The following is a 16108-nucleotide window of genomic DNA, read 5'->3' on the forward strand; positions in this document are numbered from 1 at the left end:
ATTTACCTCCTGCACATTATAACATTCAAATTCTAAGAAGACTGATACCTTGATATATTTATTGAGGTCAATATAAATAGTTTAAGAAATGCTTAAGGTGAAAATGTATTTTAATCATTTGTAGAATTAACATAAGCTTCACATAATTATGTGTTTCTATTATTAATATAATTTCATGTTAACTATTCAACATGTCTTAATTAGGAATTGTTAAAATTCATTTTTAGATATGTACTTATTTATATAATGCACATATTATATGCATTGTTTGGATTAAATTTGCACAACTTTAATCTCCGGTCTTCTCATAGTAGTGGCAAATTCAGTGTTTACATTAAGATTTTTCACAATCTTTAAAATAATAAACATTTGAAATAAAATTTTTGAATAATATAAAAGTCTAGAAAATAAGCAGTTATTTTTAACTCTTACGTTTTATCATTTTTAAAAGGGGTCTTCATATAACTTTATAAGTTTTCTGTTTTCATTTGCAATATTGTTTTCATAACAAAGGTGAGTTATCATAGCATCAATAGCAGAGGTGAAATGCTCCTGGTTTGGACTGGTTTGCCTGATCTAGTAGCGATGGCGGCGGATGGTTCGGAGAACCGGTAGCAAAAATCCCTGTCCCCCCACCCGCCCATGCCCAGCTGAGCTGCATGATCATCAGAGATTTTTTTTTTAACTTTTAAAAGCATTTTTTCTTTGGCCGAAAAAATGCTTTTAAAAGTAAAAAAAAAGCCTCTGATGATTGCACAGCTCAGCTGGGATCATCAGAACCTTTTAAAAGCATTTTTTCTACAACCTCTTCTGCTGAATGCTAATAATAATAATAATAATAATAATAATAATAATAATAATAATAGTAATAGTAATAGTAATAATAATAATTTAATTTGTATACCGCCCTTCTCCTGGAGGACTCAGGGCGGTGAACAGGCAGATAAAATAAAAACAATACATTTCAATAAAAACAATATTTAAAAAACTTATTCCAAGCACTTCCTATTTAAAGGGTTCTGATGATCAAGCAACTCAGCTGGATCGTCAGAATCCTTTAAAAGCATTTTTTTACAACCTCTTCAGCCAAAGAGGTTGCAGAAAAAATGCTTTTAAAAGTAAAAAAAAATAAGTTGGCCATGCCCAGCCAGTCACATTCCCCCCAAGCCACGCCCACAGAACCGGTAGTAACAAATTTTACATTTTACCACTGATCAATAACCATTTTGTTTTTGTTTTGTTTTGAAACCTAACTGACACTATTGTAACCCATTGTCCTACAATTAAACATTTAAGTGTGTCCAGCCCTGAAAGCAGTCAATTCACATTCAGCCCTTGAGCATCAACCCTCAAATAATCTGAGCACTTCTGGAAATGGTTAAGGTAAAAGGTAAAAGGTAAAATATTTTTTTAAGAATAGATATAAACAAATGTGAATGGGCAGGTAAACCTCCTGGTACTTATCAAGTACATTAGATTTTCATAAATACCTGTAACTTTTCTTGATTTCTTCATGGGATGCCCCTTTTTCAAGACCCAGGAGTTCATAGAGTGCTTCTCCTGATGTAGATAAATTTCTCTGTCTTTGCTCAGCCATCTTATCAATGCATTTTCAAAAACTCTAATGTGAAAAAAAGGACATCCAAGAAGAAATGTTTATTATTGGTTAAGGAAACTCTGAAAGGGCTCCATATCTCATATTTTAGTTCTTATGCCACGACTGGTGTAACTTAGGTGATCAGTGTACAATGTGGCAAGCCACCTGGCTCTTAAAATGTGTGCTGCAATATAGACAACGGTTGGTTTTGAACCATTCCATAAACACAATAGCTCCGCCCCAGTTTCTGACTCATTCCGTTGCTATGGCATGAACAGGTTAGCTCTTCCTTTCCCTCCATGATGCATTGCTGCAAAGTTTGAAAGATATTTCTCAGTTTCATCTTTCATCTCATTTATTTTTGACATTTAAGGAATTAATTGCTGAATCCCATTAGTGGTGCCAAAGAAGTATGACTGTCGTGATTTGAAGACTGGAAAGTTATTGATTTAGAAGTATAACCCAAGCAATAATCTGAGGTACGGCTGCTTGCGTGCTTGCTTATTCACTTATTTATCCCTGCAGTCGGGACAGGAATATAACCTATGATTTTATGTTTAAAAATCAAGCCCATATATATTTAGGATATTGGCACTGGATGCCAGAAGCAGCTGATCATAATGTGATCTCACAGGCTTATAGCCAGTCCTTTGCAAAGTTGTGCTTGTGTTTCACTTTAGGGAATTGTCCCATTAATTGATTTTGAAGATAAAAGTTGGGCAATGTAAATCTCTCCATTACACATAAATTCAATGCCTTGCCTTTTCTTTGTCTTATTAATCAGTGAAAAGCAGAATCATGTATCAGTTTATAAATTTTTAATGTGTTATGTTACGTTAGATGTTCAGATTGTAATAAATCAATTTTTGTTGTGATATTCAAACAGTAAAACCTCATGTCATGCTAACTACTACTGTCTTTTGAAATCAATAATTATTACAACTTATATTCATAATAACTTAAGAAAAATCTTTCCATTTTAGAGGGAAATATATTGTTTTACATTTCTTTTCTCAGCAGAATTTTTTAAACAAATATACAAACATAAAATGGCACATGATTTATTGATACTGATTTTATCCAGAGGAAGTTAATGCCTCAAGAGAAATAACATTAAAAGTCATCATTAACAGAAATGAGTATCAGTTTTTTCCTATTATAAAGACTAATGGACTCTTTCAGGACTCTTAATTATTAAGTTGCTGGCTGCAAGGCGTGCTGTTAATTAAAATAATGTATCCACAATATGCTAAACACTTGACTAACATGGGGGCTAGAGTTGCCATTGATGAAATTAGGGGAAACAGGTTCTACAACAGGATAACTCACAACAGTAAAAATCAGATAAATACTTTTAAAAACAATATTATTCATTGTACTTTATATAAAATTATCTGTTATGTCCTCCTCGCCTCCGTCCGAACGATGGCTAAATTAGCCGGCTCTTATCAGCTCTGGCAGCAAAAGAGCCAGCGTCTGCCAAGAGCCCTCGTTGGCTGCCAAGATGTTGGTGAGTCACAACCTTCAGCTCTAGTCAATCCGTGGATTTGCCTGATACAAAGAGACACACCAGCTCTTGCTGACTTTTATATCCTGTGGGGTGTGACTCCATGACTCAGCACTTCCTAGGCCTGCCCCTCCCCTGCTTCTGTTGTTCTCTTCTCTCCTGCCTACGAAACCTGGGATTGAGCCAAGCCTGATTGCTGTCAGCTGGGTCTGCAAGCGTGGCCTGGGTGGGGAAAGAGTCAGGGGAAGGAGGCCTTATTATCTCTTTCGCTTGGCCTGCTTTTGGCTCCTGGAGCTGATCCAGGGAGGCCGGTGCTTTCGAGGTAAGTCCTGATGGCCCTTCCCCCTCACTGTCCAAATCACTTTCTGGCAGCAGGACTGGCTCTGAGTCACTTTCTGGCAGCAGGCCCGGCTCCAAGGCACTTTCGGACATGGGGCCAGGTTTGGGGGTGGGAGCCACAACACTATCTATGATACTTGTATAATTACTGCTCTAGCTAACATGGTGTTTCCCTATTGTTTGACATAATCTGAGTTTCTGAAACCAAGAGATTTTATTCCAAACACAATGATAGAAAATTAAGAATGCAGTCAGAAATTAATTTTATGGTTGAATCAAGTTGGTACAACAACAACAAAAAGATGCATGGGTTATTTTGTACTATGCATAGGTTATTTTGTACTATATACTATGTTATTTTATAATTGCAACATTGTGTACATATCTACCCAAAAATAAGGCTTAGTGAATTCTTCTGGCTAAGAATGCATAAAATTGAATGGAAAGACTACAGTCCTGGAAGATAGGTCTACTAAATTTCTGTGGAACTTCTCTCCAGTTAAACTTGCATGGCACTGAGTTTTACAGCTTCAATCTCACACTGGTTTTATTGGCTTTAAGCAGCCTGCAGAACTATTTGTCTAGTTAGAATTGGTTCATCTATTAAAACACAGTTTGTTAACTATGGACAATAATCAATAAAGCTATGTATCACATTTAATTTGGGAAGTGACAAGTATGTTTAAATCATTTTGATGTTAAATTCAGTGGTATTTATATACATATCTCAATCCATTTTAAGTTTACTCTGAAGAGAATCAGAGTCCACTGTCATTACTCCCAAGTCAATATACAAAGATTCCTAATCTTATATGCAATCTCAAATGTAATTTAAAAAAATTCTACATTTTCTATTCTACACCACATTAAAATAAAATGGGAAATAAATAATCAAAATATTAAGCCTTATTACAAAACTGGAATAAACAGCATCTTATTTATATATCTGGGTAGAACGTATCTTGATTTGTGCATATAGTTCTAAAACAAATGCAAACATTCACAGGTGCAGTTAAAATATTCCCAAAATTCCAAATGTAATACATTTTATAAACATATTACTATTTGCTTCAAATAAATACTAAAGAGGTAAGTTCTAGAAAAAGGGAGAAAACATACCTGTTTCTGAAACAGAAGTCTTGTATATGTACAGTATATATATTGATACCCTATATTAGCAAGTTACTATAGTGGTGATTTTTAAAACATAAAAGTATCAGTTTTAAACAATAATTAGATGAATATGAAAGACAAAATGCACTGGAAAGCTAAACACTTCTGTATTGGAAAAGCTTCTATAGAAAGAAGTTGTTTTTATTTTTCTTCCTTCACCAATGGAGGTCAGTGGCATCTGGTTACTTTTTGTTGCTCCAATATTTCATTGGTTGTCCCTTCTGTAGGCTAGTGAAAAGGTGAATTAAAGATTAATGAGTGCACAGGTTGCTATAGCACAATTGTCAGTGACACCAGAGAGAGCATGGCATCCCAGTTTTATTATGCTTCATTCTCAGCTCTGCTTTGCCTCCATCACTGTTGTTGAGCTTATTTAAGAATTAATAAATTTTTCTTTGTAGCATCTATAAGCAACGAAGTTTCTTATACTCATATATTATATATATTATATTATATTATATTATATTATATTATATTATATTATATTATATTATATTATATTATATTATATTATAATATTATATTATATTAAATTATATTATATTATATTATATTATATTATATTATATATGAGTATAAGTTTCATGCTTATACTCATATATATGCTTATATGTTATATAGTTACTTCATGCTTATGCTTATTTTATTTATTTATTTATTTATTTATTTATTTATTTATTTATTTATTTATTTATTTATTTATTTATTTAATTAGATTTTTATACCGCCCTTCTCCCGAAGGACTCAGGGTGGTTTACAGCCAGATAAAACAGAACAACAGTAAATAAATACAAGATAAAATAATATTTAAAAAACTTATTAAATTTGGCCCAGATTAAAATATATTGAAAACAGTAAAACCCACTAAAAATTAAAAACCAAATAAAATATCTAAAATTCTATGCCAGTCCTGCTCGAATAAATAAATATGTCTTCAGCTCGCGGCGAAAGGTTCGAAGGTCAGGAAGTTGGCGGAGTCCTGGGGGAAGTTCATTCCAGAGAGTGGGAGCCCCCACAGAGAAGGCCCTTCCCCTGGGGGCCGCCAGCCGACATTGCTTGGCGGACGGCACCCTAAGGAGTCCCTCTCTGTGAGAGCGCACGGGTCGGTGGGAGGCAATCGGTAGCAGTAGGCGGTCCCGTAAGTAACCCGGCCCTAAGCCATGGAGCACTTTAAAGGTAGTAACCAACACCTTGAAGTGCACCCGAAAGACCACAGGTAGCCAGTGCAGCCTGCGCAGGAGTGGTGTCACGTGGGAGCCACGAGCGGCTCCCTCTATCACCCGCGCAGCTGCATTCTGAACCAACTGGAGCCTCCGGATGCTCTTCAAGGGGAGCCCCATGTAGAGAGCATTGCAGTAATCCAAGCGAGAGGTAACAATGAGTGACCGTGCATAGGGCATCCCGGTCAAGGAAGGGGCGCAACTGGCAAATCAGGCGGACCTGATAAAAAGCTCTCCTGGAGACAGTCATCAGGTGATCTTCAAAAGACAACCACCCATCCAGGAGAACGCCCAAGTTGCGCACCCTTTCCATCGGGGCCAATGACTTGCCCCCAACAGTCAGCCGCGGCTGCAGCTGACTGTACCGGGGTGCCGGCATCCACAGCCACTCTGTCTTGGAGGGATTGAGCTTGAGCCTGTTTCTCCCCATCCAGACCCGTATGGCTTCCAGACACCAGGACGGTACTTCGATAGATTTGTTGGGGTGGCCTGGGGTGGAAAAGTACAGCTGCGTATCATCAGCGTACAGTTGGTACCTCACCCCAAAACCACTGATGATCTCACCCAGTGGCTTCATATAGATGTTGAACAGGAGGGGCGAGAGAATCGACCCCTGTGGCACCCCACACGTGAGGCGCCTCGGGGTCGATCTCTGCCCCCCTGCCAACACCGTCTGTGACCAGTCAGAGAGATAGGAGGAGAACCACCGATAAACGGTGCCTCCCACTCCCAAACTCCCCAGCCGGTGCAGCAGGATACCATGGTTGATGGTATCGAAAGCCGCTGAGAGGTCTAATAGGACCAGGGCAGAGGAATAACCCCTGTCCCTGGCCCTCCAGAAATCATCAACCAACACGACCAAAGCCGTCTCCGTACTGTATCCGGGCCAAAAGCCGGACTGGAACGGGTCTAGATAGACAGTTTCATCCAGGTATTGGTGCCTGTATTGCTTATGTATGTTGTTATGACAAAACAAAATAAATAAAATAAAGTTTTCTTAAAGAATAAAAGTTTAAAACAAACAAACAAATAGGGAAGAAGATTTTTCTGCCTGGAAGATTTAGGAGATAGCAGAATGCTGTTGACATGTTTTCACATCTCATGAATGGGATATTGTCTCTAACTGGGCTTTAATTTCAGTAAGGATGCTCAAACAAGGTTAGCTGTAGAACACTGAATCTGTGCAATATTTATTCATTTCATTTCCAGACTGCTTAACAATCACAGTTTCTGGGTGGTGTTCAGATCTTGAGGTGACATATCTAAAGACATTCCCCCTGCCCCTTCAGTACTATGAATAAGATGTTTCTGCATCCAAATGTAGGGTAACAATTCTTAATTGGTAATTGTTATTAAACTTCTGTTACACATTATCAAAATGACTGCAGGATTCTTTAGGAATATGAGATATTAACATTTATTCTGGTCCAAGTGCTTGAAACAGAATACCACTTAAGGATCACCACTGAATCTTAGAACAATCACATTAGATTAATATACTGTGCTGACATGTAATATGACATGTTTGACTGTGCTGACATATAATATGACATGTTTGGTTTTTTTTATTTTTTTATTTTATTTTATTTGTCATAACAGCATACATAAGCATAAGCGTGAAGCTTGTTCAGTGTGTTGCATGAATTTTGCTTGGCATGTTGCATGAATTCATCAACCAAAAGCATGGTTTAGATTGTTCATGTTATGTGAACTTAGACCATTGTAATTAATTGAATAAACTATAGTTTAGTAAATTATAGGTGTGAAGCAAGATTATATGGACTTCTTAAGGGTACTCTTTTTGTCTCCTAGATTTTTTTTTTTAAAAATCCAAAACTAATCTCAGCAATTTGATCATTGCCAAGGACACATATTTTGACATATTTACAGTCTGTAGAGCTTGCAGAGAACTGCCGGCAACCGGTGCTTATCTTTTTGAGCCAACTGAGAATGCACATAGAATGGTGAGCAAGATTAGTGAGAATAAATTGTTAATTTGTTCACAGTTTTTGATTCGCTGCAGTAGCAAGCCTTAACTGTCTTCCAAACTGTTGATACCTGCATTTGGGCTCCTTTCCAGCAAATGAAAGGCAGGGGCTCATCTCTCCCAGTTCCAATATTGTGTTATCACGTTTGTATATGCATTATTTTACATATGGAACTGTAACTAACATTATTTGAAAGCCATCAATAAATGGCTATAACTCAGCTTCTAGATGGCTGAATTAGTGTTACCCACTAGTCTTTCAGCCAGCAGAACATTACATTGACCTAAATTGTGTTCCCACCATTACCCAATCCCTGGTTCGTTTGTCAAAATAAAGCCAAAGAATGACACTATCTTTATTTAGTCTGCCAAGTTAAGGAAACAAAATGGTGCTTTTTAAAAGCTTGGTTTCCCCTTTCACACATATTATCTATCAGTAGAAAGAGCAGCCATTTCCTTCTTCCTAATATGGGATGGGGCAAGATGGGCTGAAATGAGACTCATGCCCCAAATGGTGGATTTAGCTTCCTGTTAAATGGTCTAACAGGGGGCAGGTACTAAGATGCAGGAAGCAAGAGGGAGTTGTCCTGATGCTTCTTGAAGCCTTATGTACCAGCTGGCTAATTGGGCTATTTTTGATCCCGGATCAGTGTTCCGCTAAAATGCCACTAAAACCAGTATTCAAAAATGGAACGTGGGACAAGGAGGAGGCAGGGGGAGAATGAAGGAATATACTCCTTGATTCGTTCTTGGTGCGACTGTTTGTATCTTGACCTTTTAAGGTTATTTCTAAGCATGGATCCAACGCACTTCTGCACTCGGATGTTCAAAACTAACTTGGCTGAGAGATTAAAGGTGTGGAGGGGACTGAATGAACCAGGAGGAAACAACTGAGTGAGCTTTATGTTCAGTAAGGGCTGACAGGGAATGGAAGTGCTGGTAATGAGTAGTCAAGGCTCTTGTGACTGGCAGCATCCAGGACTAATTGGTGGACAACAATAGAGAACATGCAGCTATGACTTACCCGTGCATAACAACAATAGTGATCACAGTAGCACTTGTTCCACCAAAATTGGTGTGTGATTACAAAAGGATTATAAAAGGATGCTGCCCTGCAACCATGGTGCCCTTGTATAAACAGCAACAGGAGCCACATCTGCATGATATTAATACTCAGAGTATTGACTAATCAGGGTTACAGCTGTGTTCAGGCTCGAGTTCTCAGAAATAAAGGAAGCATAAAAACTGTAAAAATGTCCCTATAAAGCCTTTAGTCAGTGAAAATATGGAATATTTCCAGTAGCGACAAAATTAGTAATATGAACCTCAGTTCTCTTTCCCAGTTTAACTCAATTTCTTTCCTTACACAGGACTAAACCAGGGGTGAAAACCTACCGGTTTGGACCGGTTCAGGTGAACCGCTTGGGATTATGGGCATCAGTTCACCGAACTGGTAATAATTACCCCTCCTTGGCCCCACCTACACCCAGCCAGTTGCCGCTCACCTCTTCCAGCTGCTCGATATTCCACAGAATTCAATGGTAAATGCAGCAGAGAAAATGCTAACTTTTTTCCCTTCATTCACAACAGAGCTGCTGCAGCCTGCCCCTTTAAGGTAGTCCCCAGAGGGGAGCGGGACGGACGGGGGAGAAGCTGGAATGGAGCTGTTTTTTGTGAAAGGCAGGAAAATGGGGAAGGGGATTTTCCTGCCTGTCATTCATTCCTCAATCTCAGCACAGACTGAGGGAAGGATGGCAGGCAGGAATATTCCCCTCCCCATTTTCCTGCCATTCGCGACAAAGAGTGGCTGGGAGGGGAGGGGCCAGTGAGGAGCCCCTTGATGTGAGTGATATCGAGTTGGCCGTGCCCACCCGGTCACATGACCTCCCCCCAACAAGCCCTGCCCACAGAACCGGTAGGGGATTTTTTTTTATTTCACCCCTGGACTAAACCTGAAAAGAATAACGCTTTCACCCATGTTTAAAATGTACAACGGAAAGAGGTGGGCAGGCTTCACACAGGCATTACCTCTGCAAAAGTCAGGATTCTGATCGCTCAAGCCAGGAAAGGTCAAGGCCCATGACCAGACGTGAGGGGACAGGCTTGTAGTGACCTAGTGTGTCTGAAAAAATAGGCAATGTAGCCTGCCAGATTATATTCATGGCAAAAAGTGGATAGGGTACAAAGGAAAGAATGACTTTTAACTGGAGATGGTTTAAAAGCAACATTATGAGGACAGGCAATAAAAAAGTGGCTATTGAGATAAGTTTTGTGTTAGGAGATGTGGTCAGGGGAAGGTGAGGAACAGCCCTTTCAAAGCCAAGATACAGAGTGAAGGAATGAGAGTTGCTAGCTGCTTAATCAGTTATGGAGCATTACTTTAATTAATTTAATTCAATTCAAGGGTTATAAAGCAACATAACCAAACCCAGCAACCCTATTGCACCTGTCAATATCATTTTGAATCCTTTCAGATTTTCACTTTGCCCACTTCATTTGTTTATACAATTTCAATTAAAGCATTTAGAGAGAAATGACAGAACTAGCAACTTATACAGGCCATGGGCATTTTGAAGCAACGGTCTGGAAGGCCAATAATCCAGTTATAAAATATTATTTGATAAATCTAAGAAAACAAACTTATTGTTCATTATTTGCTAGGAATGTACATAAAATAGCAAATGTGTTTTGTTTTGAGCACGAAAGAAACCATCATCAGTGGTTTCGGGGTGAGTTATCATCTGTACGCTGATGATACTCAGCTGTACCTTTCCACCCCGGACCATCCCAACAAAGTGGTCGAAGTGCTGTCCCGGTGTCTGGAAGCTGTACGGGTCTGGATGGGGAGAAACAGACTCAAGCTCAATCCCTCCAAGACGGAGTGGCTGTGGATGCCGGCACCCCGGTACAGTCAGCTGCATCCGTGGCTGACTGTTGGGGGCGAGTTAGTGGCCCCAAAGGAGGTGGTCCGCAACTTGGGCGTCCTCCTGGATGGACGGCTGTCCTTTGATGAACATCTGGCGGCTGTCTCCAGGAGGGCCTTTTACCAAGTTCGCTTGGTCCGCCAGTTGCGTCCCTTCCTTGACCGGGATGCCTTATGCATGGTCACTCACGCTCTGGTTACATCTAGGTTGGATTACAGCAATGCTCTCTACATGGGGCTGCCCTTGAGGTACACCCGGAGGCTACAGTTAGTCCAGAATGCGGCTGCGCGAGTGGTAACGGGAGCCGCTCGTGGCTCCCACGTAACACCACTACTCCGTAGCCTGCACTGGCTTCCTGTGGTTTTCCGGGTGCGCTTCAAGATTCTGGTTACCACCTTTAAAGCGCTCCATGGTTTAGGACCCGGGTACTTACGAGACCACCTGCTGTTACCTTATGCCTCCCACCGACCCGTACGCTCTCACAGAGAGGGTCTCCTCAGGGTGCCGTCCGCCAAACAGTGTCGGCTGGCGGCCCCCAGGAGCAGGGTCTTCTCTGTGGGGGCACCGACGCTCTGGAACGAACTTCCCCCTGGCTTACGTCAAGTGCCTGATCTTTGGACCTTCCGTCGTGAGCTCAAAACACACCTATTTATTCAAGCGGGACTGGCATAATAGTGTCAAATTTTTATTTGGGGTTTTATTAATATTTTTAAAATTTTAAAACTAAATTTTAACCGGGTTTTATTATTTATATGTCTATTTTAAATATTTGGCCTATTTAATAAGTTTTTTAGATTAATGTTTTACTTTGTATATCTATGTGTTTTTTATATGGCTGTACACCGCCCTGAGTCCCTAGGGAGATAGGGCGGTATAAAAGTATGAATAAATAAATAAATCAGTTTTCTGAAATTCTGGTGAACCATTTTGATTGGCTGAAATTTGACAGAAGCAAAACATGGAATGTTTTGGTTCTGGAGTTTAGCCAAAATCAAATCTGCAGAGGTTCTAGAGTGGTTTTTATAGAGCAAGTGGGTGTCAATCCTTCAAGCCAGTCCACACAAGAAGCACAAACCATGAAAAACTAACAGTATTTTTATTGTAAGTTTACAATAACAGAATCTTGCAAGTGTGAAGGCATTTCTCCCTTTCTTTTTCTTTATAGAAAACTAGAGGATCTCTTCTGAGATGTTTCCTTCTGAGGACTAAAATATCATTTGCATGATGATTATCTAGGCTGCAGCTCTTCCTCCTGCCTCCCAAAGTCATTCCCACATACCATTACATCTGGACAGACTTGGAATACACTGCCATCTCTCACCCTTCTCTTTCACATAGCCTATATGCTGGCCTACTGGCTCCCACTTTCCTCCAGCACCTTCTTTGAGCCATCACCACCCATGTCTTGGTGTGGCATATCCTACTGGCCCACCTGTCCCCTAATCTTCCTAGTATTCTCCTTTCCTTGCCTGTCTACAGCCACCACTTCCATTACCAATGTCTGCACATCTAGTTACCAAGGAAATCCCTCAGTTTTGATTTTTTAAAAACCTTCTCACCCAATTTTGGCTGGGACATCATATTGCAGCCTAAATGCAAATAAAAAACCAAAATGGTTTTGATCTATGGAGCCAGACAGCCAAAATGTGTTTGTTGTTGCAGTTTGGACAGGCCCACACAAGTCAGCTGTCCTGTATAAGGAACAGTGTGTGCATGGAATGTTATTATTAACCCTGTTTGTTAAATAGCTCTATTACATTTCTGATGACAGTGAACATGAAAAAGAACACAGCTCCTTTAGTGTTATTTTTTTCCCCCTGAAGGACTGTTCCTACATGGGGGATAAAATAATCTGTAAAATGTTCAGGTAAGGTAAAACCTGAAGGTAAAATTGTAAAGGAAGCTTATAAAATAGCATGTTCTCATCTAAGGAGTTAAATCAACTTTGCATTCTAGTTTTATAACTGAAAAGTCAGACATATACAAGTAAGAAATCAAATGCTATCTCTATCTTATCATTTTTACCCAACTTAGTTTTGTTAATTGTTTGTTTCCTTCTGATTACTATTTGTTAATCCACTGATTTATTCATTTAATATTATAGTATCAAGGGTAGCAGATTGTCACTATAGCCTTCTGGATTTTTCTCAAAAATTTCATAGTATTTACATAGTATTACCAGTAGTTGAATTAAATAATCTTCTAACAGTTTTTAATACAAGTAAAATTTTGTAAATATTGTTTCTGGGAATCTCTGGTTAGGTATTTTGAATGATGTTTCAAGAAAAATAAAGGTGTTCTGCCAATTGTTAGGCAGAAAAATTCTACATTCTGTAAGCTGGCAGTGCCCTCTGGTGTCAAATTGTAGCAAATTATTTTAGATTGATCCTAAAATTAAATTATTTTTAAAGTAATATGCAGTATGAATCAACCACAAGAAGATAGCATCAATCTAGTACATGAGAATTAGACTATTAAATGCAGAGTTATAATAAGGCCGTTGTGTGAGCATTCTAATTAATATAAACAAAGCAACAGACATCAGGAGATACAGGTGGAGAATTCAAGTATCAAGTTGAGTATATGTGTGCATGTCTGATGATCTTATGATCATATTCATTAAGAAATGAGAAAGACAGTCCAACTCATAACAGATAACACAATGCATATAATTAAGACATTTTTGTTTGCTTTCTCTATCACCCTGCCTTTTCACAGAAGGAGCCTTCAAGATAGCTTCCAATCTATCTAAAACTTGTAATGATTACAAAGATATCATCTAAATGTAACTGACCTGTAAGTGAACTGAAACAAGTTACAGTGAGAATATGCCAATTAACTACAGATAAAAAATGATGTATAAAAATACAACTTAATGATGTCTGAGCAGATTAATAATGGCCTGTAAATATTTCATCACAAATAAAGCCAACATTCTCAGGTCTCCATCATGTTCCATCAACCATAAATCCCTCAGAAAAAAGTTATTCCAAGCAGGATTATTTCCTAAGAAAGTTCTTACTTCCAAAGAAGTCTGTTCTTTAAACAATTTCTGTACTTATCACAAAAACATGTACTTATTTCTTATGGCTTGGTTGGACTTTGGTCCTCCTGATGCTTGATGGATTCTCTGGCTTATGGTGGTCTGTGGGTTGATATGTGCTTCCTGATTTTCGGGCCTGGATGAATATAGCCTGTACCACATCCAGAGGTTTATCCTCAATCTCTGACAAGCATTCCTCTAGTGCAGGGGTCTGCAGCTTTGCTGGCTGAGGAACTCTGGGAGTTGAAATCCACAAGTCTTAAAAGAGCCAAGTTTGCAGACCCCTGCTCTAGTGGGTTATATGATACCATCACTGAAAGTGAAAGTATTTGGGGGCACTTTCTGAAACGGAAATTATTCCTCCATCTATATTATTTTTGATTTATTGCAGAAGAGACAGGACATTGGATTGAATACAAATAATACTTTCCTCTAAGATTTAGAATCAGGGATGAAATTAAATTTTTTTGCTACCTATTCTGTGGGTGTGGCTTGGTGGGTGGGTGTGTCCTATGACTGAGTGGGCGTGGCCAACTCAATGTCACTCACAGCCATGCCCACAACCCCCACCCCACCAAGTCATGCCCACAGAACCCAGTAGGGAAAAAAAAAATTTCTATTCTGCCTTTTCCCTTTTTGCAAGATGCCTGCAGCTGCAGCCTCTCTGCCCGCTTGCCACCCACTTGCCACCTGTTCTCCCTTCACCTTGGGTCGGGGGCCGGGGCCCAGGGATGCACCATCCCCTAGGGCCCGGAGCTGCCACCTGCCTCAACGGGGTCAGGGAATGCACCATTCCCCAACTCCGGCCTTTCTCTGGAGCTGCCGCCCATTCACCACCCACTCGCCACCTGCTCGCCCTTTGCCTTTGGTCAGGGGCCCCATTCTCTGAGGCCCCGGAGTCACCCCCTGCTCGCCACCTCCTCAACTGGGTCGGGAAATGCACCATTCCCCGACACCAGCCTTGTCCCGGAGCCGCCGCCCGCTCTTCCTTCACCACGCAGCATATACTTACTTTCCTCCAGGGGTTGACTGCCAGGAAAGGCAAATGTCCAAAAGTTATCCCAGTTGCTCTCCTTGAATATGCTGCCTTGTTCTATGCGCCGGCTGCACAAGCGCACACCCAACCTGCCGCTAATAAATAAATGAAATAAATGGTGTGTGCTTGCACAGCCGGTGCATGGAACAAGCAGCAATGGCGGCGGCATATTCAAGGAGAGGGACTCTAACTTTTGGACACTTGCCTTTCCTGGCAGCCAGCCGCTGGAAGAAAATAAGTATACGCTGCGTGGCGAAAGAAGAGCGGGTGGCGGCTCCGGGACAAGGCTGGTGTTGGGGAATGGTGCATTCCCCGACCCGGTTGGGGCAGGTGGCGGCTCCAGGTCCTCGGGGAATGGGCCCTGGCCCCTGACCTAAGGGCGAGCAGGTGGCAAGCTGCCTTCCCGGTGTTCCGGTGTCCAGCTTGTGAAGGCTGGACTGCGGGCCGTGGACTGGTTCAGGGGCGTGGCCAGCAGGCGATTGCTACCGGATCGGCAAACCAGAACCAATCTCCGCTACCTACTCATTCGATTTGGTCCGATCCGGTAGCATTTCACCCCTGTTTAGAATCCCCCAAAGTTATATGAACACTTATATATGATTTGTTCCTCCTTTATCTAGGTGTCTTCCCAGATTTAAAACAACTTCCTAAATTTTTAAAAATTGTGGGGAAAATGTCCTTTAAAAGTTAGTTATTGGGAAAATAAAACAAACACATTCATTGCCTCAAAATGGAAGCCTTTTAATAAAATATTCTGCTCTTTAGTTTTCTAAGATATGGTTCTACTGAGAAGTCACATTTTTTTACTACTGCTCTACATTAGATGTTTCAAATACAGTATAGTTTCATAGTACTTTTGTGCAGTGGTGGGATTCAAGTAATTTAACAACCGGTTCTCTGCCCTAATGATTTCTTCTAACAACCAGTTTGTCATACTGCTCAGAAAGTTAACAACCGGTTCTCCCGAAGTGGTGCGAACTGGCTGAATCCCACCACTGCTTTTATGTTTAAAGACATATTTTATATAGTCTTCCATCAGAGGAACAGAAATATTTATTTGCTAAGAAAATTTTGAAGAATTATTGCTTAATTTTTGTGTGTTTTCTGTGTTTCCTTTCTGTAACTTCTGCAACTGTATATGAAAATAACTATCCAACAGGAATAAGAAAAGTCTGGAGAAACTTCATTTACTTGTTTCTGATTAGTAAACTTTAGTAATTTACAGCAGATTACTGTAAAATTAGTAATTTACAGCAGAATTCTTAGTATGAAATTCCAATTT

The 16108-nt window shown here is 40.0% G+C and overlaps 1 protein-coding gene across 1 annotated transcript in view; it reads right to left on the reverse strand.

Moving 5' to 3' along the window:
* Positions 1-16108, reverse strand: part of DNAJC5B (DnaJ heat shock protein family (Hsp40) member C5 beta) — a 36650-nt gene that overhangs the window by 18029 nt on the left and 2513 nt on the right. Inside the window, exon 2 of the mRNA XM_058176886.1 lies at positions 1491-1621. Coding sequence (XP_058032869.1) covers positions 1491-1597 — 107 coding nt within the window. The 5' untranslated portion in view covers positions 1598-1621. The remainder of the gene's footprint in view (positions 1-1490; positions 1622-16108) is intronic.

Source organism: Ahaetulla prasina, chromosome 3 (assembly GCF_028640845.1).
Source record: "Ahaetulla prasina isolate Xishuangbanna chromosome 3, ASM2864084v1, whole genome shotgun sequence".
NCBI lineage: Eukaryota > Metazoa > Chordata > Lepidosauria > Squamata > Colubridae > Ahaetulla > Ahaetulla prasina.